Source organism: Triplophysa rosa, linkage group LG25 (assembly GCF_024868665.1).
Source record: "Triplophysa rosa linkage group LG25, Trosa_1v2, whole genome shotgun sequence".
NCBI lineage: Eukaryota > Metazoa > Chordata > Actinopteri > Cypriniformes > Nemacheilidae > Triplophysa > Triplophysa rosa.
Window position 1 is genome coordinate 8,595,803 of NC_079914.1, and position 24,250 is coordinate 8,620,052.

A 24,250-nucleotide genomic window follows, 5' to 3' on the forward strand; every position below is an offset into this window, starting at 1 on the left:
TCAACTGAGCTGTGAGTTTGGGGTGTGCGGCTACTGAATGATGAATGGAGAGCGTTGTGTGTCTTAAACTGCTGATAAAGCAAAGATGGAAAAAGACTGGACCAATAACAACAAAGCGATGAATAACAGACATTGACATAATCAAAAACCTGAGAAGTAGCAGGATTACTTTTTGTAATGGGCTGGCTTTAAAGGAGTAGTTCACTATAAAAAAATTAAATATTAATATTTCATGATAATTCACTCTCCCACATGTCCGTGTGTTTATTTCTTCTGTCGAAAACAAATTGAGGCTTTTGAGGAAAGCTTTCCAGGGTTCTTATACATATAATGCACTTAAAAAGTGGACTGTGGTCCAAATTTCAGTTTCATCGCAGCCTCAAAAGGCTCTAAACGATACCAGCCGATGAATAAGGGTTTTGTTTTTCAAAGCAAATTTCACAGAAATTTCTCATGTCACATGAGGTATCGGTGCATTTTTACGAGTACGAGTACATGAGCTTAGTATCGGCCCTGATACCCATACTGGTATTGGTGCATCCCTAATTAACGGCCACGCCCACTCAACTGCCTTTCTACGAAATTAGCAACGCCAAGGTCATGGGTTCGATCCCAGGGATTGCACATACTCAAACAAATGTATAGTACAATGCAATGTAAGTCGCTTTGGATAAAAGCGTCTGCCAAATGCATACATGTAAGTACAAACAGAAGGATACTTTTAACGATATCGGGAATAAAAAATATTTTTTGAAGGAACAGGAATCCTCTTTTGTTAATAAGGAAGATTGTATTTCATTTTAACATTGTAGAAAGCCATAAAGTCTTTTTAGGTAACCATTTTTAGACTAATTTACAGGCAGGTTTTATACCATTTTTTGTGACTGCATTGGTCCACGATGCAGCATTTGGTGTGAAATTATGTGGCTTAAAAATAATTTCAAGTTAGTAAAAAAAATCTACACACAGTTATGGGACTTTTAGTAATTATTAGTGCAAAGATTCTGTGAGGATATAGAGAATAGTTTTATGATTGGGTTTTTTTGACAGACATTTGCATTGTTTGTAAATGGTCAGTGTTAAAGCTTCAATCTGTAACTTTTTTTTTTCGTTTGAAATAACCAAATTTCTAAGCATATAAAAAATCAGTGTTCAATACCGTCTCCTTACCTTACCCAGATTCAAAACAATATATATAAATATACAAAATTATTTCTAGATAGTTTCATCGGACACACACGCCTGACCTGAAGTTCTGGTCTGTGTTTGGTTGTAGTGTAACAATTTATTTATATTTAATTTATATTAGTCTTATTTATATTTATTGTATTAAATTAAAACCACAGTTATTGATTCTTTGCGGAGGTCTACCAGAAGTTAAGTTTGGACCACATAACGTTTGTTTATGTTGTTGCCTCTGAAACCGTCTAAAAGTAGAGCTGTGCGGTTCGATTTTGCGAGAAATGTCAGTTTGGCGTCATTTGACTTCAACTTACATAAAGAGAAGTACGTAAAGTTAAGTAACATTCAATTTTAAGTTTCAAATAGAGATGATGATATAGAGACAAAAGTTACAGATAGCCGCTTTAACGTGCCGTCATAGTAGTCATAGACAACAACGTCAAGTGATGACATTGTCATTTTTGGTTGAACTTGTGTGTTTTGGTGCATATAAATAAAGTTGTGGACATTTGTTTACGTAACTAACCAAAAGAAAAGTAGAATATTTTCATCTGTTTTGTCATCTCGTATATTTTGAAGTATAATGCATCACTTGATCACCATCGCTTTTAAGAAATGGCAACATCACATGACCCAGTGTTTGGTCCTGAGAGTTCATACAGTAAATTAAACATGTGCATTTGATACGACTGCATTAAAGCTGAGCTTATAAGCTTTATATAACGTCCAATATCAAATACAGCATCCTGAGAACAAACTGTTGTGACCACGTTCATAAGCATGACAACAAAGGCCTACTGATGTCCAGCAGTTCCACACGAGTGATCACCAGAAACGATCATAGCCATGGTTACTGAATACACCACATTCAGAAACAGCAGTCCATTCAAGACAAACGAATGTTTGAGGAAATGTAGAGAATAAGACGATTTGTCTCATGTGTTTCTCATAAGTTCACATTTTTGACAGGCGACGCTGGGTCATCACCAACAAACTGAATTGCAGGGTTCGGTTTGCACGACGGAAAGCACTTTATCTCCTAATGTCAGGATCTCTGGTGTGTGGGGTTCTTCTCAGCGGGTTCTGGGTTGGTGAATGGGATGATTGAGCAAGGCATGCTGAAAGCTGTAGTTTGTGGTCAGTGCCTTAGGAACAGCGATATCCCACAAGTCCCAGTGGAAGCTCAAAGTCTGCGTTTAAGGCAATATTGTGGAGCTTCTAGATTGGCGGCACGGGTCACAGCCTCGCTCTCTGAAATAAAACACAATTTCAGGCTGTCGTCAGTATTTTCATAAATGATACACCAAGAATGTTGTTTACGAAACAGTGTTGTCAAAATAAACAACAACCCCATATGTGATATTTTGACATATTTGGATTCTGTTTTGTCGGTATCTCACCATGTATATGGACTTGGAGGTCAATTCTTTCTGCAAACCACCTGCTGGAGGTGTAACTCACTCTCCGCCGCCACAATGGGCAGTTTGTTGGTCAAGTGGTAGATGATCAGGTGACTGATGCTCTCGAATAGCATATCTTTAGTCCGAACCTAATGGAAATATAACATTTCAGCAAAGTAAATACAAAGAAAATGTAAGATCTTCTTTAACGTGACAACGTGACATGACACATTAGAAAAAATTAGATCTGCTCAACTTTGTCACATTGCCGTTTCTGTTGGAAATTTAACCTTGAATTGTCATGTCTAAATCTTAAACAAGAATATAGATTATAGGTAAACTAAACTAAACAAAAGTAAACTGCGTATAAAAACAATTCTGTTAATTGAAATCACATTAAATATCGAACTAAATGAAATATTTATTCACACTTACACTAAACAAAAATGTTAAATGTTGCCTCAGCAATAAACTGAAATAAGATTAAGTTGAGAAACTGAATTTATTAACTCAAAATAAACAAAAACAAAAATAAAGTGAAAAATAATCATATAAAAAACAAAATAAAAAAGGACTAAAACACAAAGGTAACGAAATTCTTAAAAAATGTAACAAAATTTTACATGAAATATAAAAATAAAAGACAATTCAAAATATTAATAAATTACAATAAAACATAATAAATGAAATAATGAAAATATAATAATTCTGGTCTTAAAACAGTAACTCTTTATTTTCATTATGTAATTGCAGGAATGGTTCACCTGAAAAAAAAAGAAAATTCTGTCATCATTTACTCACCCTGTCGTCATTTTAAACCTGTGTGATTTTCTTTCTTTCTGCAAAACACAAAAGAAGATATTTTGAAAAATGTTGGTAACCAAAAACCGTTGGTCCCCATTTCTATTGTATGAACACAAAACCAATGCAAGTCAAACCAACGGTTTTCTGCTACCGACATTTTTCAAAATATCTTCTTTTGTGTTCTGCAGAAGAAAGAAAGTCATACGGGTTTGAAATGACAGCAGGGCGTGTTAATATTGACAGAGCTTTCATTTTAAAGGTGAACTATTCCTTTAAAAACACCCTAAACCCTAAAAAATGTTACGGGGTTAAAAGCACCACCCACCACTCCTTCTGGATCCACCAGCAGCAGATGTTTAGGCAGGCCGCACTGCATCCCCGTCAGCACATACTGTCCTGGGTTAGTCGCGCTGTCCCGCACCAAGAAATCTCCATCTCGGCCCAGAAGACTCTCTGCATCCCTGCGGCTCATGCGCCCGTGGTACCACACTTCACGTCGAAGTTGGTCTTCTGTAGGAGCGACGGGGGCCCGGCGGTGCGGGGGGCTCGGCCATTTGTCCTCCAGTACACAAACCCCACCGGCCTCGTGCAGACGCAGGGCATCCTCAAATGGCCCTATGAGGTCACGAAAAAGAAAACACTTAGATAACCATCAAATCATCCATAATTTTGTATGCACAGTTTATTATGCAAAATGCATGTTTTATTGATATCACATTGTTGAAATCAAATGGTGTAAAGGTATATGAGCATCATGCAGGCGACCCACTCATGTCAAATATATCTTTCTTAGGACTCTCTGATGTGTGTCCTCCTGAGGTCTCCATGTTGTCCAGATTCTGAGTGTTTACATACAGATGTTCCTCGTAATCACGGCTGCCAGGTGGATGTCCATCCGCTCGCAGGTAACCATCAGAAGTCAAACCTACAGACAAAAAGTGTGCACAACAGTCATTACTGTAACAATACATCAAGTGACATACATCAAGTGTTATTATTGTCGACCACTAGGTGTCTCACTTGAGCTACTGTTGTTTTCTGTGTCCCAATGCACTTCATAACACAAATGGGCAGCGGGAAGGGTGTTTGCATCTCTTTTGGCTGGTGACCCCACCTGAAACAGTAAGTATACGGATCAGTTTTTGCTCTGGGTTTGCAAGCTTGATAATAACAATGTCAGGTCAGAAAGTCATAATAAGGTTTGTGCTTATTTAGACTTCATTAAAACAAATCTAGCCAGTTTGGATAATACAATACGCAGTAATGTCCACATTAGCTGGAATATAAACTCACAGAACACATGTTGTTAGTGGATCGACCAGAACACTGAAACAACATTAGGGATGCTGTGTTCACTTTAAACCCGAGCTGATCGGTAAGTGCCATTGGGTTCACCGTGAACAGTCACAGAGGGTTTACAGAAATCAAATGATGATGATAAATGGTTTGACAGGCCAGGTTGAAGAAGTTTAAAAGGTTCAAAGGTGCAAGTAAGATGGGCTTTGATACCTATTGATTATTGATAGATTTCTCATTTCTTACAAGTGGCATACGGGCTTTGGGTTACATAAATGAAATGAAAGGGGCTTGGTCACACAACAAGACAAGGTAGCTGTACACATGTATCTACTTGTAAGACCATTTCATTTTTTTACCTGAGCTGGTTTGCTTTGTGGTTGGGTATGGACGTGACCTAGTAGGCCCACAGGATGTCTGAGTCTAGAGTCCACCACACCCCCCACTGGAGGTTCTTTGCCCGGGATGCTGTTGTAATAATCATGCTCGGATGACTCCTCATCATCACCCCATGCCGACTCCTCTGTTCGTATATTCCTACCATAACCATTAAAAGACAATTTACTATGCTCGCAATTTACGAATGATTAATGCAAGACATAAACAATGGATGTACGTATATAGTACGCTATAACCTCACTCATTCCCAAAACCTGGTAAACATTAAAGGGATAGTTCATCAAAAAATGAAAATTCTTGCATTGTTTACTCGCCCTCTTGACTTTCTTTCTTCCGCAAAACACAACGGAAGATATTTTGAAGAATGTCGGTAACGAGAAAAGTGACGGTACCCATTCGCTTATGGCCACCAAACCAACACGTGTCAATAGGTCACGCTTGTTTTCGGTGACCAACATTCTTTAAAATATCTTCTTTTCTGCAAAAGAGAGAAAGTCTAGTAAAGGCAGCTTTCTAGATTTGACAGGTCATATTTACAAAGAGAGAGCACATATAAAAACAATGACTTTAAACTGAAGAATGATCTGTTACTGATGTGACACCAAGCAATCTTGTGGCTTTTGAGAGCTCCTTAAATAAGTTAAGCTTAAAATAACAGTCTGAGATCAAAACACGATGGCCATATGAAATACAAGCCGTACGTATCCTGTTTCAATCATGCGATCAGCACGAGAAAAATCATTCTTTTAGAACCGAAGGTCCTCATGGACTGCAGGTGCATAGAGTGCAAACATGGCCAAGATATGTTCCCGTGTCTGTACATATTATAAAACATATAATATAACTCATAACCCCGTCTCTAAATGGCAAAATACAATTGGTTGCTTTACATGTCAATCACTGTCGAAGTGGGTGGTTTTGGACCATATTTGAATCAAATTTTTGTGTTAATGAATCTCACCTGTCCATAGTGGGAATGGCTTTGGGTGGACTGTGTAAGTACAGTTTGAACTGCAGTTCAAAGGCTTGACCGATGGTACTGATCACATTCTGGGCAAGACCATCACTACACTCCATGATATGACAAGCTAGAGGAAAAAGATCCGTGGAAAATATTCACGTAAGAAATCTGGTTTACAGTGATCAATGAGGCCTATTCAAGAACAGAATAAAAATACCTCTTTGATTGACAGGATCTTTGGCCACATAGGCAACATAGTCAGGCGTATCCTGAAACACAAGATGAAATAATATCAGAGCGAGGATCGCATTTTATCGGGTGGCATGAAATGTACAGAAGCAGGTTTCTGTAAGAGCATTTAAAGGGAGAGTTTACCCAAAAATGATTTTTTTCATCATTTACTCATCCTGATGTCATTTCAAACCTGTATGACTTTCTTTCTTATACAGAACACAAAAGAAGATATTTTGAAGAACGTTGGTAACCAAACAACATGAGGCTCCATTGACTTCCATTGTATGAACAAAAAAACATTTTTCAAAATATCTTCTTTTGTGTTCCATAGGTTTTCAATGGGGAATAAATGAAGAATTTTTATTTTGGTTGAACTATCCCTTTAAGCAGGCACAAGCCTTTCAGAGGTCTCACCGAGTCTCCACCAGAAGCGAAGGAGATGGACTGCATGGGATGGTGTGCAATTACCTAAGAGCCACAGAGAGAGAGAGAGCGTGTGATGTCTGCATCAGTCTGAATCAATAAAGTTAGCGCTACTTCAATATGAAGACCAAAACAAGAGATATTATCATCGACAGCATGACACATCCACATCCTGCAGTCTGTACACTCAAAACATAAACAAATATAAAACAAAGTGTTGTGAACTCTTGTCTGAGGGTTGGGTTTGTTTAATATACTGCTTGTGAGATGATTTGAATGAATCACATGTTTTGAGAGAGGTGCTGAGAAGGGTTAACCTGTCGTGTGGTGGGGACCAGCAAACTCAAGCCATCGATGGAGATGTTGACGCCGATGCTCATTCCAGCAAATCGAAGGTTACTCTTCCCCATGATAGACTGAAGGGTTTTGTTGGTGACCTAAAAATAAACCAAAAAAGTTAAATTACAGAGCGCTGAAAGAAAATCATGTAGGGGACATTTTAATTCCAGAGAGCATTTGATGGACGAAAATCTGTGCAGTGCAGGATGAGTCATCAATAATTTTGGTATGTTTTTCTGGAAGGGAAACACTGCTAAAATGACCTTCCTCAACTTGTAAGAGTGCGGCAAAATACAGCTGGCCTTAAGCTAATATTAAATTGATTTAATAGGTTTTTATGGATAATTTTACCCAAAAAAGTTATTTTTAACATACGAGATAAAAATGAAATAAATGAATCCTTACCTTCTTCTTCCAGGCAGCTTTTCCACCAGGTACAGCTTCACACAATTTGTTGATGGCCTCTCTGCATTCACACACACACACAAATATATAATTAGCAGTGCATTACCACAAACCACAAGTTCCAAACTCCACGTACAGCCCATGATAAACAATTTGCTTCAGCGAGACCACAGTGTGAAAATGTGTCATGAATGTTACACACATAGCAAACATTTCACCGAAACAGTCTGAGCGCTAGAATAGTGCTAACTCAAACCACGTCAACAAACAACTGTCTGTTTCAGTTTAATGTCACCAGAAAGTTCTACCAGCAACATGAAGCACTCAACTTCCAAGATCGAACCAAACCAAAATGTACCATCGGTGTTCCATATTTGCATTATCTGTTGTATACTTAACTTTGCGGTGTTCTAAGTGGTTGTTAGCATTTTGCTATCAAGTTGCTAGGATTTTCTGGGCGGTTGTTAGCATGGTTGCTAGCAAAGATGTGTTCACGCAACACAATCTCACGGCAAAAACGTAACTATTTTACAATGTGGCTAATTTTGTCTCATTCGTGTGAATTCGTACGATCTCATTTGTACATTTTAGTACGATTTGCTTTCGCGCCAATGATGTTAGGGTTAGGGGCGGGGCTTCAGTATTGCTTTTTGTCTAGCAATCGTACGTTTTGTACGATTTGCAACGTACGAATTCATAGGAATTAGCCACCTCGTAAAATAGTTCAGAATTCCTGTGAGATCAGGTTGGTTCACCAAAAATGACAACTATAAAGATAGCTATAGCAATAGCTGTATTAGCATCCACACCGAAGGATGATAACGGCATGTTTATTATTTTAAATAAGCAAGCGCTTTGATTTTCAATGGATTTTTATTGTTTTATTGAAATAATACTCAAACAAGACAAATAACTTAAAAAGAAACTAAATCCTACAGTAGTATGAGTACTAATAGTAGTGATGCTTGCCTTTTTACTGATAAAACCACACTAAAGTTTCAACTAGATATGGTGGTAGAGGCAACCTCTGCATGTGCTTGTGTGGGTTTTGAGGACAGCGGACTGACTTCAAAACACCAGCCTGCTATCAAATAACCCATTAATATTTTAAAGGTGCCAACTGTCCCAGCAGAGGACTTTCGAGGGAATTTTTCTAAATAAATGTCGCAATGGCTAATGGATAGTGTAATGAAGTTAATTTTGTGTTAGCTTGTTGTGAAAGTGCATATCCATATGTCTTCTCAGATCATACAAAATTGCCTATCGGCTGCATTACTTGACAATAACAGGTAGCAAAATTCTATGGGTAGCATAAATTGACAGAACACCGGCCCACCCACACGCCCTCTTTCCCCAGAGCACCGCACTTCAGCTGATTTACCAGCAGTTTCCCCTGCTAAACAGATCCTAGTGTAGTCTTTTCCCAGCATTCCCATCATAACTAGTCACAATACACTGTAGAGCTCAACTCAAAACAAACCACCCCTCTCCAATCCTTTGTTTATCACTTTCTGGCTCCGCCCCGTGCAATCTGCATCATCTCGGGTCCCTGCAGACCTCTAGTCATTAGTGGGAGTCATTAATAATACATGGCTGTATCACTCTGTCCATCTCAACTGTTCTATCTGCACTTTAGCCCGTCGTGGGCTACGGGGTTCAAGTTACAGCCGATCGATGAGCAAGAGGAGAGAGAGGGACTCCATTGCCCTCGGGACGCTGAAGCTCTGCCCTTCCACCCCCACATGCTCGCACATATATTAATACATGCGTGATGACATGAGAATGCGCATATACTGTATATGCGGGTGCAGATGAAGTTAATCTAATGACTCACACCTAGTGTAAACTCTTGTGTCTTGTGTAAGAAAAACATGTTAGCAGAAAATTAACATACAATCAACATACATAAATACATATATATTCAGTCACAGAAAAATGAAGAGACAGTTTTTCTGAATTTACTATTTATAGGTATGTTTGGGGGTTTTCTATTTGCATTTATTTGGGGAAGATGAAAACTGGAGCAAAAGGTCAAAATAACAGAAAAGATGCTCTGTATTTTTTCAGACCTCAAATACTGCAAAGAAAACAAGTTCATGTTTACTTTTAAGTAATACGTAGGCCTGATATTTGTACATGTAATTAGGAAAAGTTTTAAAAAATGATCTTTTATGTGATAACCTCGATTTTTATCAGTGTTCATAGGGTCAACATGATGTAGCCCTAAGGACATCAACCACTTGGCAAAAACAGGAGAGCCCAAGTATACCTCTGCAACGGTTTTTATGTACAGTATGTATTATATAGACCAAAAAGAAAATAACTAGTTGAAGCTGCAATCCGTTACTTTTTTCTCTCTATCGCCATCTCTGTTTGAGACATAGAACTGCAGGTTGCTTTACACACTTATTGTTTCGTGTGTTGTAGTCTCTTTTATGTACTTGAACAATAACTGAAAATAAGTCATGTGGATGGCAGCTTTGAAGCGCAGATAAAACTGATCCATGTGCAGTGCAGTCCAAACAAAAAACGAAGTTTACCTTGTAATCTGTGTCCTAGTGCTGAAGTCCAAAGATCGCATTGATTTCAAAACCTCGATGCACCCCATGTACTGCAAAAATGAGAAAGCACTATATGAAAAAAATACATTACTTTCATTATACCCAATTACTTGTAATTTCCCTGAGGTCATCATTACTTCATGGAAATAGGTATCTAATTTGTCTGGCAGGAGCCAGCGTTCATGATTGAGATGCTGAAAACAAAAGCAACAATTGTTTCTCTCTCTCTCTCTCTCTCTCTCTCTCTTTGTCTGTCTCACTCACACACACACACACACACACACACACACACACACACACACACACACACACACACGCACACACACCGGGATATACAAACATGAACACACACACACACACACACACACACCAGCACAATAATATCAGTAGGATGTACCTAGTGTTGCATACAGCATATGTGGCTTTAACGGTGTGTAATTACATATAAACGCTCAACGCATCATTTCTGCAGTACAACTTGTTCTGAATGACAGTCTAATAGCTGCATTAGAGAAGGTAATTACTGCGAAGCGTGAGGAGACTGCCGGCAATAACCGCATCACGGCTGGTGAGGGTGGACCTGCAGTCTGGCCCTTGTGAGACATGAAAAGTGCTCTTTTGACACTGTTGGGGAATATCCATTGGGTTGTTAGTCACTAATGTGTCCTAAAGGGTCACAGGGACGGTGCGAGATGCTAATGCGTCTTTTGATCTCACTTTCTCTTTCCCAGCGGATACATCTTAATAAAAGTGGTTACTTGTGCTAGAAGGGTGTAACATCACATCAGTTTTGGCAAGGATTTGGGGATGCCAATGTCACGTGACCTACATTTGAGTCAAACGGTTAGAACATAAGGTGGATTTTTGTTTATATCAAAATGTAGACGACAAACACCTTCCCGAAGTTCTTGTAGTTGAAAAGAAAATCTTGTGCTTCTGTTTTTTAACAGTGTTTTGGGGAAGCCCCTGACAACTTACTCTGGCCTTCATTTATGTCTGTATGAAAATGAGTCCCTTAGTGTGGTGGTTTTGACATCCTCACGGTTTTCTGCAGTCACTTCTTGCGCTTTCGAAAGCACAAACGTCCGTTAAAGGAATAGTATGTGCTTTTATCCTTTTTTAGGCTTGTTCCTGACACAATGTGTCATATGGTTATGGTCATTTTCTGTTTTGACCCCTAGTCACTATTGACTCTCTTCAAAAAAAGAAAAGAACATTCTTCAACTGTTCTCAATAAGTGTTCAGCACATCTAAAAGGCTTTCCAAGCAGGCCGTGGGTGCATCTTAACTAGATTAGTGAACAGCGGGAGGTGTTCAATCAGTTTTTTACCCTCTCTCCTCCTTTTGTCAAAGACCTCTTTGCTGCACTAATGTACACTACCGTTCAAAAGTTTAGGGTCAATGACTTAAAGGTTTTCTATGATCTTGAAAATCTTTTATTGCAAAGGTCCAGTGTGTAGTTTTTAGAGGATCTTTTGACAGAAATGCAACATAATATACATAACTATGCACTTACAAGATGAAGCGTTATGTTTTTAATACCTTAGAAGGAGCTATTTCTATCTACATACACCGTGGGTCCCCTCGCATAGAATCCGCCATGTTGTAGCCCTAAACGGACAAACTGATCTACAGAGCACGTTTCGTAAATACGTGATTTCCTTCGGCAAAGAAGCGAAAATGTGACGACATCTTATAAATAACAAGACACAGTAACACAAAAAACAAAACCACCTCCACCATTAACGCCTCTACAACATTTTTACTCTGTTAAACCCATGAAGACTCTATATGGGTCGTGCACTTTTAAGTTGGATGTTCTTAGATATTTTTCTGAGAAGGGGAAATGAGCAGTGAGGTTTTTGCTTTCTACGTAGATACTGCCCTGCTGCATAGATGGACTACTTTTAAACTATTTTTCTACGTAGATCATAGATAATTCTTAGAAAGTTGGTCATCTAGCTGAAAACACAGACTAGAAGTGTCATATGTTCCTTGAGCTTATGTAACAGCAACAAAACACCTATTGATTCACAGAAATGTGGGTTCATATTTTAAAGGACACGCTAAATGTTTTTTTTTTGTTGATAGCCAGTGGCTCTTCGTCAAAACGCAAGGCCAATCTAAGATCTCTTTATTTGTGGTATACCGTGCCATAGTGTTATTGGACTAAGAGCCCCCCACCTCCACCCCTAACTCCTGCTTCCTCTTCTACACATGTGATACAAATGACTGTGATTAAACGTAATTGAATAAACGAATGAATGGTGCCTGTGTAATGCAATTCCGGAGCGTTCGCAGGCCCAGCCCGGGCTAATGGAGAGAGAGCCGTGTGGTTACAATAGATCCTGGGGTGGAGGAGAGTGGATGGGAAACAGGGTTGAAGGAGGATAGCTGTCATTGACGTCAAAACGTCTGCCAACATTCGAAACCCTTGACTGACAAAGATACAGCCCAGAGGCTGGAGATTTTGGCTTATAGCTGTAGCATTAGCAAAGTTTAAGAGTAACTAAAGGGTCTTTATATAGCATGTCTTTGGTTAGCCTAAATTATGTTTTCTTGTGACTGTATAACAGAATTTGTCTATTAAACAAAATAAGTTTGAATTGAGTCCCATGTAAATAAGTAACGCTTTTATTTTCAACGTGAACTCTACGGAATTCGTCTTTATTGGGACTGTCACAATGTCAGATACACAATTTTTATGGCCAAAAGAATTTATAGACCACTTTGCAAGATGTAAAGCACTTCCTGTTTTTTAGTTTTTATTGATTTATTATTAGTGTTTTTTAAATCTTACACTTATAATTAAATCTTAAAGATATTTGTTTATAACATTTCAAATCGGTTATAAATATTCAGTTGGTTGTGTTTTGTTCAAACCTTTGTGTAACTGAAACAGGAAGTTCTTCTGAACCAGCGTTGAAACAGCGTTATTAACTTCATTCACAGATGTCTATAATAACGATATTATGGCAATATTTGTTGAAATAAAAAATCATCAGTCAAAAATTCTGTCAATGAATTACCAATTAATCAAGCCAACATTTGGCCAATGAACATTCCAACATTCGCCTCTAAACATCATGGCCTCCTAATCATCCCCATATGTACTAATTGGCTTCACAACTAGTCTCCTCTCCACCAATAAGCTGGTGTGTGGTGGGCGTTCTGGCGCAATATGGCTGCCGTCGCATCATCCAGGTGGATGCTGCACATTGGTGGAGATTCCCCCTTCCATGTAAAAGCCCTTTGAGTGCCCAGAAAAGCGCTATATAAATGTAACGAATTATTATTATTATTAATTGCATGTCACAATGAGAGTATGTAACTCTGTCTGTAGTTGCTTATGAATCCGGCTATGAAATCACATTCATGCACTTTGCATACTATTACTACTATTACCAGGAAACACATTTAAGCCGTTAATAGTCATTAATTTTATTATTTAAGACAACACTTTTACCCTTATTTTTGAGATTGGGGTGGTAGATAAAATGTAATAGAATCAAAATTAACCATTGAAAACTGTAGCCATTTGTCCACTGAATACCTTCTATAGTTTGAACACAATCCTGATAATAGAGGGAACTAAAAATGGCCCTTGCATTAGAAAGCAGTTGCATTTCTAATATAAAAAATACATGCAAATAAAAAGAGGCCGCATTGATTCCCAAAACCCATCAAGTATACCGCTCGACCTGATTTTGCTAAGTGGTTGACGTTCTCAGGGCAACATATTTTGTTGACCGAAGGACAACATTTTTATAAATAAAACCTAAACCCACACCAAACCCCAAGCCTATAACCATAACTTACCCCTAAAATCAGAGGGAAATGATAAGTGGAAAAACAATGGTCTACAAGCACCTAATCCTGGTTGGAAGATTAAACTTAAAATAAACTGTAAACTTATTTCTGAAATCTGATTGGTTGATTTAAATGTTGTCCCAGGGTCAACATGATGTTGCCCTAAGGACATCAACCACTTGGCAAAAACAGGATAGCCCAAGAATACCTTTGCAAAAAACAACACTCCATTTACCATCATAAACAATGAACCGCCTCCACTGCCCCACCTCCCCTCACTGATAGTTCAGATGTTTACATCTGCAGTTTGTTTACCCACGCTGCCGTTTGCTCTGACGCATTTGGTGTACCACACAAAGCAATACTGTATATCTGAATAAGATGATATATTCCTCCGGTCCCCTCAAGCATTAGGACTCATAACCAGATTGCTGCAGCAAAGAAAGCCTCATTGTTCTCTCTTGCACAAACCCAGTTTCGAGATGTTGCTGTTGTTTCAAGCAACAGAAATGATAAGGCTACAGTAAAGCTATATTTATGCCACTACAAGCGGAAAGCGCAGTTAGATAAACGAGCTGATAAACAAAACACTCACCCTGACGATGTACGAAGCTCCTGTGCTGCTGATCTTTTTGTCAGGGTGCAACCACCCCTGGGACGGCTTGTTCATGAAGCTTCCCTTCTGGGTGAAGTTATCTCCCAGCCATATGCCCTCCACCCTGGTCCTCCGGTTCATCCCTGTCCTGAAGCTTCCAGAGCCCCCCGGACTCCCTTCGGAGGCCCCTGCGCTTGAATCTCTGAGACTTGCTGAATTCCCGCTGACCCTATGCCTCCTAACGGCCTGTAGGGAACAAGGACCCACACAAACAGGGTCACAAGAGTTGAAGACGGCTGCAAGACTAGCCACAGGACCACTAGCAGCGGTCGCACCCCCAGAAGCGGGTGCGGAGGTATCGGCCGGATGTGCCCTGCTTGAGTCCTTGCTGGAACCAGAGCTGGAGCTGCTGTTGGAGGGGCTACGACTTAGCAGAGAGTTGGAGAACTTCCACTGGGGCATCTTGGGAATGAGCATGCAGAAGGTGGTGGTGCCGTCCTGCTCACCGTCCAGCCCGGGGGAATCGGCCAGTACCTGAGCCGAGGGCGGAGGAAGAGCGGCGTTCTCCAGGGGTGGCAGCTCCAAGCCTGTCGTGGACGAGGAGGCCACCGGCGTGCCCACCACCTTCCCGCTCATGGCTAGGCTCTGCATCAGGTCGTCGGAGGAGGTCACTGAGTCGTTCCGGAAGCGGCCATACTTGGGCTTAAGTAGCATGCCCGGAGGAGCGGTCCAGAGCGGAGAGGAGAGTGGGGGAAAGGAGGGAGGGGAAGGGGGGATGGTTAGGAAAAGGAAAAGAGGAAAGATGCAGTGGAAGCAAAGGAGAAATCCACAGGAATCCACTGGGAGGTGAATCGGCTCTCTGTGGACTGAGTCTAGCCCTGTGTCCTCTCGCACACATAAGCGTCTCCCTCTCTCTCTCTATCCCTCTCTCTCTCTGCTGTACTGAGAGCTTGTTCTGTCCCTTAGAGTGGCTGGTTTGATCCCACCCTCCTTCTCTTCTTCTCTCCCTCTCTCGCTCTCTTTCTCAGCTCACCCCCAACACTCTCATTATGATGTCATACTGTTTTGGTCTGTCTATTAGTCCTGCCCAACCCAGCTGCGTCCAGGCAACATTAGCTAATGCACATCTGCTTGAGGACCTCCTTACATCGCAATGTATATGGTATTGTACACACACAGAAAAACTAACATGTACAATGTCAGTGCAGCACATTTTCACAGCTTAAAGTGATAGTTCACCCAAAAATGAAAATTCTGTCATCGTTAATATTCCGCAGAACACAAAAGAAGACATTTTGAAGAATGTTGGTAACCAAACAACGGCGCTACCCATTCACTTCTATTGTAAGAACACAAAACTAATGTAAGACACATCTATTTATGTGTTCTGCAGAAGACAGAAAGCCACACAGGTTTGAAATGACACGAGGGTGAATAAATAACAGAATTGTCCTTATGGGTGAACTATCCCTTTAATATGCAGAAAGAACTATAAGTAAGCTATTTGTAGGCTGATTCGTCTATAAAATGTCAACACTGTGGCTCTATCAAAACATTGCTCTGTTTGTTTGAGCATCCCACCTACATCAGCATACCGACATTAACTCAACCAATGGTGTAAGTTGGGATTTGGACCAATAATAGACACTAGTGGCACAAAAATTACACAACTATCCTTTAAACCAAATTCATTCAAATTAATGAAACAAATTAAGACAAAGAATCAAAACTTGACACAATGCACACATGAGCACCAGTACTTGAATTATTAAATGAATATTCAATACCTTACTAAATTGGTTTCTCCATTCACAATATGTTCTTTAATTCTGCAGGACGCACAATGAAACAATTATTAAATATTGTCGAGACTCTCGCTCTTCCCTTGCAGTTGGATCCAATGCAGTCAAGCGAACATCCGAGTTGTAACATTGACAAATCTTGCGCAAGTTGCGCAAGACAAGGTGGTTTGACAAACAGTCTCTTCCTTTTGCTCTGACGTCACGTTTTTCGCAACTGCCCAAAAAGTATATGCAGAGAGTCCACAAGGCAAAATAAACAGGAAGCACTAAAATACTCTATATTCCGTTACCGTTGCGTCGCAGAAACCTCAGGGGTGTTGACAAAGCCTCACACTACCATCATGACTCACAAACACGCGCTGTATTTTCCAATATCAGCAACTGCTTTATGATGATGACCTCTCATGGATGTTTTGCAGAGATTTTGTCTTGTTTTTCCATTCGTAGGATTTCTAACTCAGCTCTGGTTAGATTAGCTAGGGTCACTGTGACCATTTTCAATTAGTGTAAGTGCGGGGTCATGGTCTGGATCAATAGTTTCAGTTTAGGGCAATACGGCAAGTGAGAAGTTGAACACAAAAGAGAATGGATTTAGGAAAAAAGAGAAATGATTTTAGCAGTCTCCGCACTGTTCCTCTGAGGGCCATAAATGCATTTCAAACTTGCTATTTTTCCTAATTTACAAAGACTTTCTTACTTTGATAGCAGACCTATTCAACAGAAGGTCTGTGAGAGGCAGCACTACAGGGGATTCAGTAATTATTTCATCACAAAAGTAACTTTGGATTAAAATGCAATATTACAGTGATAGTTCACAAAAAATAACAAATATGTCATCATTTACTCAACCTCTTGTCATTTCAAACTTGTATGACTTTCTTTCTTCCAGAGAACACAGAAGAAGATATTTTGAAGAATGTTGTTAACAGGCCCCCATTCACTTGCATTGGTTTTGTGTCCATACAATAGAAGTGAATGGGTGCCAGTGTTGTTCGGTCACCAACTTTCTTCAAAATATCTTCTTTTGTGTTCTGCCTATAAAGTCATGAAGATTTGAAATGACAAGAGGGTAAATGATGTCAGAATTTCCATTTTTGGGTAAATTATCAGTGTTACCTTCAGCTAAGCTAGCATTAAAAAGCTAAACCTTCAACAAAGTGTGATTTTACTGAAGTTTAAAACCTTGACCTTGCTACACAATTGCATCAATTGCCTCTAATATGTTTTTAGAAATGCTGCATATTTCCACATCATTTCGTGCAAATGTGAAGATGATAAAATCACTGTTTAAAGTACCGGTTGATAAACAAGCACATATTTCACTTACCCAAATACACCTACAGTATATAAAAGCCGCATGTATATAAAAAGATCAATGCCAGATGACATTTGCTGCATTACATATTCTGCTTTTACCTTCTCCACAAGACTGGCATGACATTTTGCATCAAATTGTGGTTTATATGGGTTAAAGGGTATTTTAATAACTGCCTAACTAAAAAACGAGACGCGTGCCACATGCCAGGCATTTACCACATCCTCGTTCAGTGGAAAGACCTTCCTAAGCAACTTATATATTTGCTAGATTAAATGAAATGATGATAAATAATAAAAAGAGTATTAGCTATCTTACGTAGAGGAAAAGGAAATATATCAAAGTAGAAAGGAAAAATTAATTATTACTCACCAAAACTAGTATAGGAAATTAAAGTGGAGATTGCAACATCAATTCCAATCAAGACCCAAAACTCCATGTAAACTGGATCATATGTTTTTAAGGGTGAAAGACATACTAAAGTATTTTAAGACTGAGAATTGCTAGCTTAAAACCTGAAAAGGGTGAGCCCACTCGAACCACAGGCTAGAATCTTGCATGTGTCCTTTTTTATGAACATCCACCATACGCACACCTCCTCCATTTACATGTCCAATGATGTTACTTTTGATGATGATGATATGTTTTTTTTCAGCGCATGTGTCCATATTTGCAAAATCGCATATGAAATAAACACTATAGGATAGGTTTCCTTGTTTAAGGGTGATTGAGGCCACCAAATTCTGATAATGGTAAATGCTGCTAAAATGCCCATTTAACAAAAGGAAAGTCTAGTTTTGATGCGTCTTAGTGAGTAAAATGTATATTTTCATTCAATTTTGTGTGCCGTTCCACACAAAGAGGCTCACAACATAAAGTGTACATTACTCATTTGAATTCATAGCTTGGACAAAAGTTACTTGTGAAACGGAAACTCTGTAATTTATTAACGAGAATCACCTACTGAAGTTAACCTTTTGTTAAAGTTTTAACAGGTCCCATTAGTTTTTTAAACAACAATATAGTAGAGAATAAAAATCTCAATGAAATGACACAAATGTGCAAAAAAACAAATTTCCGTAAACTACATTATTTCATGCAACAGATATAAAACAAACGGTATAAAAATTGTCACATAAAAAAATAATGTTAGTACATGGAGTACAATCAGTGAAGTGGCTTTCTGGTGCCTTTGTTGCTTTCTGTTCTTGAATGTTTACTGCAACAATATGTGCTTGTTAAAAAGGTCACAGGAACACTGTGGTCAAATCAGCAACCCTGACATTAAATGTTTTAGCATGAGGCAGACAAACAAATGTAAGAAGCACTTCTGCTACAAATATAAATATTTATAAAGCTAACCAACCTCGACCTCTAACAGGTATTTGTAAACACGGGCTTCTGAGACATCTTTACACCTCTGGTTTGATTTCTAGCCTGAAGTTTGCTTTAGTAGGCTACTTTAACAATATGTTTTTAAAAAATACTTTACGTTTTAATAAATGTTTATTTTCAAGGCCTGGTAGTGGTACCAATAGGTTTGATACGACGTGTTCAATAAATGAGCTCTTTGGACATCATCGCTGACAAAACAACATAAAATAGGCTACAGTAATTCACTCGTGTTAAAGTGCTGTTATTTAAGTTATCAAATTGACAAAATCCTACCTTTAGCAGTGTTACACCCTTCTTGGCTGACTTCGTTTGCTTTAATAAACCAGGTGATAGTTCTGTTTATTTTCCAAACGTCCATCACAGGGTCAGGAAAATAATGATTATGTCTCAAATTGATTTTAAAATGGAAACCTTCTTTTCGATTAAAGGATAACATTTATAATTGATTCACAACTTAATATGTAACTGCATAAACATAAAATCCTTAGAATTTATACTTCTAGGCCACGTGTCTAACATTTCACACGTTTATATGCTAGTTAAGACGTTCATGAAAAACATTTTCACTAATTAATAATACTAGCCTATATATATCAGATCAAACAAAGCAAGGATAATACACTGCCCGCTGACAAAGTAAAACAAATTAATTTACACACACAGTTCTCTGAACGAGGTAGCGTTACATAACAGACAGGCATTATGCGCGTTCTCGGGCGTTGCTGTCAAACACAAGCTCGCGCATAGAAGGCGGAGTCTAAACAGACGGCGAGCGGAAGGGACCTATCAGAGGCGCGCGAGGGACCGTTTGAGTTCAAAACTGAAGCGGCGCGCGCACAGGAAAACACCGACAGTTGAGACGTAATTACATACTTGAAATCTTCGTCATTTCACGTTATATTTTGCTTTCAACGACAATGTCTTCAGCCAAAAAGCAGATTTACTATTCCGACAAGTATTCTGACGAGGAATACGAGTACAGGTGAGGATATTTACTCGTTTAATGTCACTTAATAACTCTCACTTCATATTAACGTTAACGTTGGTGTTGTTGTTAAACTTCATGACCGATGTGTTCACAGTTTGACTGCTTATGGTTTTTTAATACTTTAATAATGTCACACAATCACTAAATTATATAAATATGTAGTTTAAACGGACTTTCCGCTGGCTATCGTCCTGACCTGGCTAACGTTATATATTGTCTGTTCAAGAAGCCAATACAATGTTAGTCAGAGCAATTTAAGTTACTTTAAGGCACATGTTTTTAACTTCTTTTGCACATAGACATGTTATGCTTCCCAAACAATTGTCCAAACTGGTGCCTGCCTCCCATTTAATGCCAGAGGAGGAATGGAGAGGACTGGGCGTCCAGCAAAGTCAGGGCTGGATCCATTACATGATTCACAAACCAGGTTAGTATTAAGCTATCAGTAGACACGGACAAATTTGAACCTAGTATGCGGCCTACCTAGACAACATTGTCATGTGGACATGCAATGGCCATATGATGACTAAAAAAAGTTGTCCAGGCAGGCAGCTCACTAGGTTTTAAGGCCCAAGTATGCTTATTGACATTTATCTAAATGTACTGTCAAATACTAACACACTCTTTTCAATGTAGAACCCCATATTCTGCTGTTCCGAAGGCCACTTCCCAAAGAATGAGGCGACAATTATAATCAGAAGTTACAATAAGTGGTCGGCTCTGACCGTGTGTGCATTTCTTTCCATACATTGTGATTTGTACATAAGTTTTATTATTTGCAGATTATTTGCTATGGTAAAAAGATGTTACTCCCTCTCCCCGACAACCTTACATATGGCTGCAGGTGTTGAGGTGGGAAGAGGGCTGCCTCCCCCAAATCTGTTCAGAAGTGTTTTCTTTAGATATACACTAAAGTAATGTGAAATAAGTTGGATGGTGTGGAAGATCTAGTAACCGCCCCCGTAATGAATAGAAGGAATAGTTTTGATGGATGTTTATTGGACACTACAATGCTTTCCATTACAGAACTGCTGTAGTTAACATCTCGCATCAGTAAATGCTTGTTTGTTGTTTATTTGTTGTTGACAAATCAATAAATGTTATTTTTATTAGCTTACCTGAGTTCACGTCTGTAATCCTTGTTGTATTATGTAAAATTGACATGACAGTGATGAATATTTTTCCTTTGTATACATTAACAGCAAATTTACATTTTCACATCGGAAACCTTGAAATGTCAGAGATGTTAAAAAAATATATATTTTTAAGTTAAATCAGAAATGGATATGTCTATATTAAAGGTTTTTTTTCTAGGTATGCACAGCTCTAAAACATTTCAATGGCTAAAAAATTGATTATTTCTAGGTATTAAAATAAAAGCTATTTCAGCCATTATTACATCAGCCATTATTTTTAAAATAATTTCTTCCAAACCAATTTTTAATGTTTGTGTATTTATAACACACATAATCATATAATATATATATATTATAATGTTTGTATTATTGCCTCTCTATGATGAATTACTTTATTGTTTTCCTAAAAGTCATTTCTGTACTCACAGGTACAAACCTCAAACTAGTACTAATCTAAAACTAAAGGGGTTACAAACTCTGAATGTCTGATGCCTAAAGAGAACGCAGGGGGTCTAGGTTTGTGCACTGTCACTTTCTCAGGGTTATGACTTCCTGGACCTGGTACTAATGTGGACTCTCTTGTGCTCGCGTGTCTACCCAGCATAGAGAAAGCTGGTTGTTTTGGTTGATAGATGCTGGGATCTGTGCTGTTATATCTGCCAGGACCTGGAGTTTTTGATAAGTCCTCAGCATGACCCCCAGTTTTGCATCTTCCAGAGATGGTGTAACTGGCACTGGATGTCTTGGTCAGGACGTGGGAGCCCATGAGTGAAGGAAGGCTGTATTTGTTTGGGGCGGGTACGGCGTCGACAGAGCGATACTGAGTGCGGTAGCCCATGGTGTAGGATGGTGGTTTGCGATGGGTGCTGCCAAGAACTGCCCTCTCGGGGCTGTATGCTCCTGGTCCTGGAGTGCAGAAAAATCCTGCTGAACATATCAGACAACAAAGTTTGCGTGTTTGAACTAGATAATATTTCTGCAATATGGTAAACTTGAAACTAAGCCAGGTGTAACGGTCAGACTTCTAATGTGTTTCCCAATGGTTTACATAGAGTGGATTAAATTTACGGCTTACCTCGATTTTTCATTCTTCCATGTATGGAATAGGCTGGGGTGCCATCCCTTCCAAAACGAGTAAGCTTTGCATCAATATGATATTTCGGCCCTGGATTGATGTCTATGCTGTACACTATACAATCAAAATAAAAGCATTACATCACTTAGAAATAAAATATTCACACTACACTACACTACTAATGTTGTTACATATCACTGCTGTCCATCTAAAACCTTGTATCTCCATATTTTGTGATTTTTATTTTTGCCATAAATCATTATTATTAGTCACCCTTTACGCATGTCAATGGGTTTTTACAAATATGTAACCAATAAAAAGTATTGAAAAGTGCTTGGCAACTTTGACAACACAGTATTTAATCATTTAAAAAGTACAGTTTTTTCCATTTTCTGAAAAGCAGCGAATTTGGACATCCAAGGTTTTGGAAGGACAGCGACTATAGGCCTATGCAAGTAAACTGTTCCATATGCATGAACTATTTTGTAATGATTTCTTTGACCGTTTGTTGTTATACGTTTTATTATTACTGTATTAAGTCAGCATATATCATTTGCATTGTACTTTTAAATTAACAATAGCTATTAAACAAAAACTAACAGAAATAGTAGGCTACACGAACTAAAGAAATGCTTTGGAAGTGTTTTGTCTATGTCTCCATCTAGTGGTGATATTAGCAAAATGCAGGTTTATCCATTTGTACGGTTTGGAAACGTTCTTTTTTTTCCTTAAAGGAACTGTCCACTTTTTTTGGAAATAGGCTCATTCTCCATCTCCCCCAGAGTTAATAAGTTGACTTTTACCGTTTTGGAATCTATTCAACCGATCTCCGGGTCTGGCGATAGCACTTTTAGCATAGCTTAGCATAGATAAATGAATCCAATTAGACCAGTAGCATCACGTTCAAAAAGGACCAAAGAGTTTCAATATTATCAAAACTGGACTCTTCTGTAGTTATATCGTGTGCTAAGACCGGCGGAAAATGAAAAGTTGCGATTTCTAGGCCGATATGATTAGGAACTATACTCCCATTCAGGCGTAATAATCGTTGAAGTTTACTGCCATAACATGGCCGCAGCAGGCGCAGTGATATCACGTAGCCCATTTCCACATGCATGACACAGACACGGAGATCGGTTGAGTAGATTCCAAAATGGTATAACTCAACTTATTAACTCAGTTGGAGAATGAGCCTATTTCCAAAAAAAGTGGAGTGTTTCTTTAAAGGGAAAAAATCGTTTATAGTTTATTCACCCTCATGTCATTTCAAACCTGTATGACTTTCTTTCTACTGCAGAACACAAAAGAAGATATTTTGAAGAATGTTTTTAACCAAACAACATTGACCCCAATTGACTTCCATAGTATGAACACAAAACCACAGAGACATTTCTCAAATATCTTCTTGTGTGTTCCACAAAAGAAAGAGTCATATACAGATTTTGAATGACATGAGGAGAATAAACGACCATTTTTAAAAAGCAAAAGTATTAACCATAAAATTGCATACTTACTATTGTCACTCGTTCTGCCGTGAAAAGAGTAAGCAGGACTCGTCAACTTTGTAAAATCATGGCCTACAAATCCAATCATTGGTGGTAGGACATATCGCCCGGGCCCTGGTCCTGTACACATTATTAGAAAACACATTAAAGACAAACACAACAACAGTGATGTGCAGCCCCCGTTTTATATGTAATCAAAAATATGCAGTGATGGATCTTTTGGCAGGCAATTCGACACAACAAGTGAGATAATATCCACACCCTGTAGATGCAGCCCATCAGGAATGTGAGCTCATCGCAGTGGCGTGATGGTTTTTCCTGGTGTGAAGGGACACACAATGCCTTTGGCTATCTTCAGTGATACTACTAAGGGAATGTCATGACATCAGCCTGCAAATGTTTGTGCGCATGAGAGGCACAGAACAGTCTTTCACATTTACTGCATGTTTTGACATGTCCGGGGACACGGTTATCATAACCTTAACGTTGACCTTAACTACTGTTTAATGAAAATGTAATGAATTTCCTGCCAAGAAACGCATTGACAAAACAGAGAATGAATAGAGTTTTTATAAAGCATGTTACAATATCCCAAAATTTAAATTCTTTCATCATTTACTCACCC

At 38.8% G+C, this 24,250-nt stretch overlaps 3 protein-coding genes across 7 annotated transcripts; 1 reads left to right on the plus strand and 2 right to left on the minus strand.

The window, feature by feature from the left end:
* Positions 1-1,376: 1,376 nt before the first annotated feature.
* Positions 1,377-18,060, minus strand: shc2 (SHC (Src homology 2 domain containing) transforming protein 2). 3 transcript variants are annotated; one of them, XM_057325665.1, is made up of 14 exons: positions 17,899-18,060; positions 14,410-14,655; positions 9,984-10,054; positions 7,444-7,504; positions 7,017-7,136; positions 6,691-6,744; positions 6,260-6,311; positions 6,043-6,169; positions 5,042-5,219; positions 4,407-4,500; positions 4,156-4,311; positions 3,712-4,001; positions 2,583-2,731; positions 1,385-2,433 (listed from the first exon to the last, which is right to left on the minus strand). In XM_057325665.1, exons 2-13 carry the CDS (start codon positions 14,548-14,550, stop codon positions 2,603-2,605), a joined length of 1,473 nt encoding a protein of 490 aa, XP_057181648.1. In that variant the 5' UTR covers positions 14,551-14,655; positions 17,899-18,060; the 3' UTR covers positions 1,385-2,433; positions 2,583-2,602. The 3 variants fall into 3 exon arrangements, with proteins under 3 accessions (XP_057181646.1, XP_057181648.1, XP_057181647.1); XM_057325664.1 differs by lacking the exon at positions 17,899-18,060 and adding an exon at positions 16,197-16,670; XM_057325663.1 differs by lacking the exon at positions 17,899-18,060 and having other exon boundaries at positions 1,377-2,433; positions 14,410-16,166.
* A 1,630-nt stretch (positions 18,061-19,690) lies between these two features.
* On the plus strand, positions 19,691-21,026 carry cks2 (CDC28 protein kinase regulatory subunit 2). Its single transcript, XM_057325882.1, has 3 exons — positions 19,691-19,903; positions 20,209-20,336; positions 20,546-21,026. Exons 1-3 carry the CDS (start codon positions 19,839-19,841, stop codon positions 20,587-20,589), a joined length of 237 nt encoding a protein of 78 aa, XP_057181865.1. The 5' UTR covers positions 19,691-19,838; the 3' UTR covers positions 20,590-21,026.
* A 118-nt stretch (positions 21,027-21,144) lies between these two features.
* On the minus strand, positions 21,145-23,896 carry cimap1d (CIMAP1 family member D). 3 transcript variants are annotated; one of them, XM_057325881.1, is made up of 4 exons: positions 23,887-23,896; positions 23,635-23,745; positions 22,121-22,234; positions 21,145-21,972 (listed from the first exon to the last, which is right to left on the minus strand). In XM_057325881.1, the coding sequence occupies exons 2-4, from the start codon at positions 23,711-23,713 to the stop codon at positions 21,494-21,496; spliced, it is 672 nt and encodes a 223-aa protein (XP_057181864.1). In that variant the 5' UTR covers positions 23,714-23,745; positions 23,887-23,896; the 3' UTR covers positions 21,145-21,493. The 3 variants fall into 3 exon arrangements, with proteins under 3 accessions (XP_057181864.1, XP_057181863.1, XP_057181862.1); XM_057325880.1 differs by lacking the exon at positions 23,887-23,896 and having other exon boundaries at positions 21,145-21,969; positions 23,635-23,818; XM_057325879.1 differs by lacking the exon at positions 23,887-23,896 and having other exon boundaries at positions 23,635-23,818.
* Between the last annotated feature and the right edge of the window lie 354 nt (positions 23,897-24,250).

What these genes read in the sequence shown, in the direction of transcription:
- shc2 (XM_057325663.1), bottom strand. Translation starts at nt 15,123, where the DNA reads ATGCTACTTAAGCCCAAGTATGGCCGCTTCCGGAACGACTCAGTGACC. An exon ending in GAAAGATATATTTGACATGA is followed by an intron (nt 4,002 to 4,155) that starts GTGGGTCGCCTG and finishes GTGACCTCATAG; the next exon opens with GGCCATTTGAGGATGCCCTG. An exon ending in TGGTGGATCCAGAAGGAGTG is followed by an intron (nt 2,732 to 3,711) that starts GTGGGTGGTGCT and finishes TATTTCCATTAG; the next exon opens with GTTCGGACTAAAGATATGCT.
- cimap1d (XM_057325879.1), bottom strand. Translation starts at nt 23,770, where the DNA reads ATGTGTTTTCTAATAATGTGTACAGGACCAGGGCCCGGGCGATATGTC. An exon ending in CGGCAGAACGAGTGACAATA is followed by an intron (nt 22,235 to 23,634) that starts GTAAGTATGCAA and finishes TTGATTGTATAG; the next exon opens with TGTACAGCATAGACATCAAT. An exon ending in TGGAAGAATGAAAAATCGAG is followed by an intron (nt 21,973 to 22,120) that starts GTAAGCCGTAAA and finishes TGATATGTTCAG; the next exon opens with CAGGATTTTTCTGCACTCCA.
- cks2 (XM_057325882.1), top strand. Translation starts at nt 19,839, where the DNA reads ATGTCTTCAGCCAAAAAGCAGATTTACTATTCCGACAAGTATTCTGAC. An exon ending in GACGAGGAATACGAGTACAG is followed by an intron (nt 19,904 to 20,208) that starts GTGAGGATATTT and finishes TTTTGCACATAG; the next exon opens with ACATGTTATGCTTCCCAAAC. An exon ending in TTACATGATTCACAAACCAG is followed by an intron (nt 20,337 to 20,545) that starts GTTAGTATTAAG and finishes TTTTCAATGTAG; the next exon opens with AACCCCATATTCTGCTGTTC.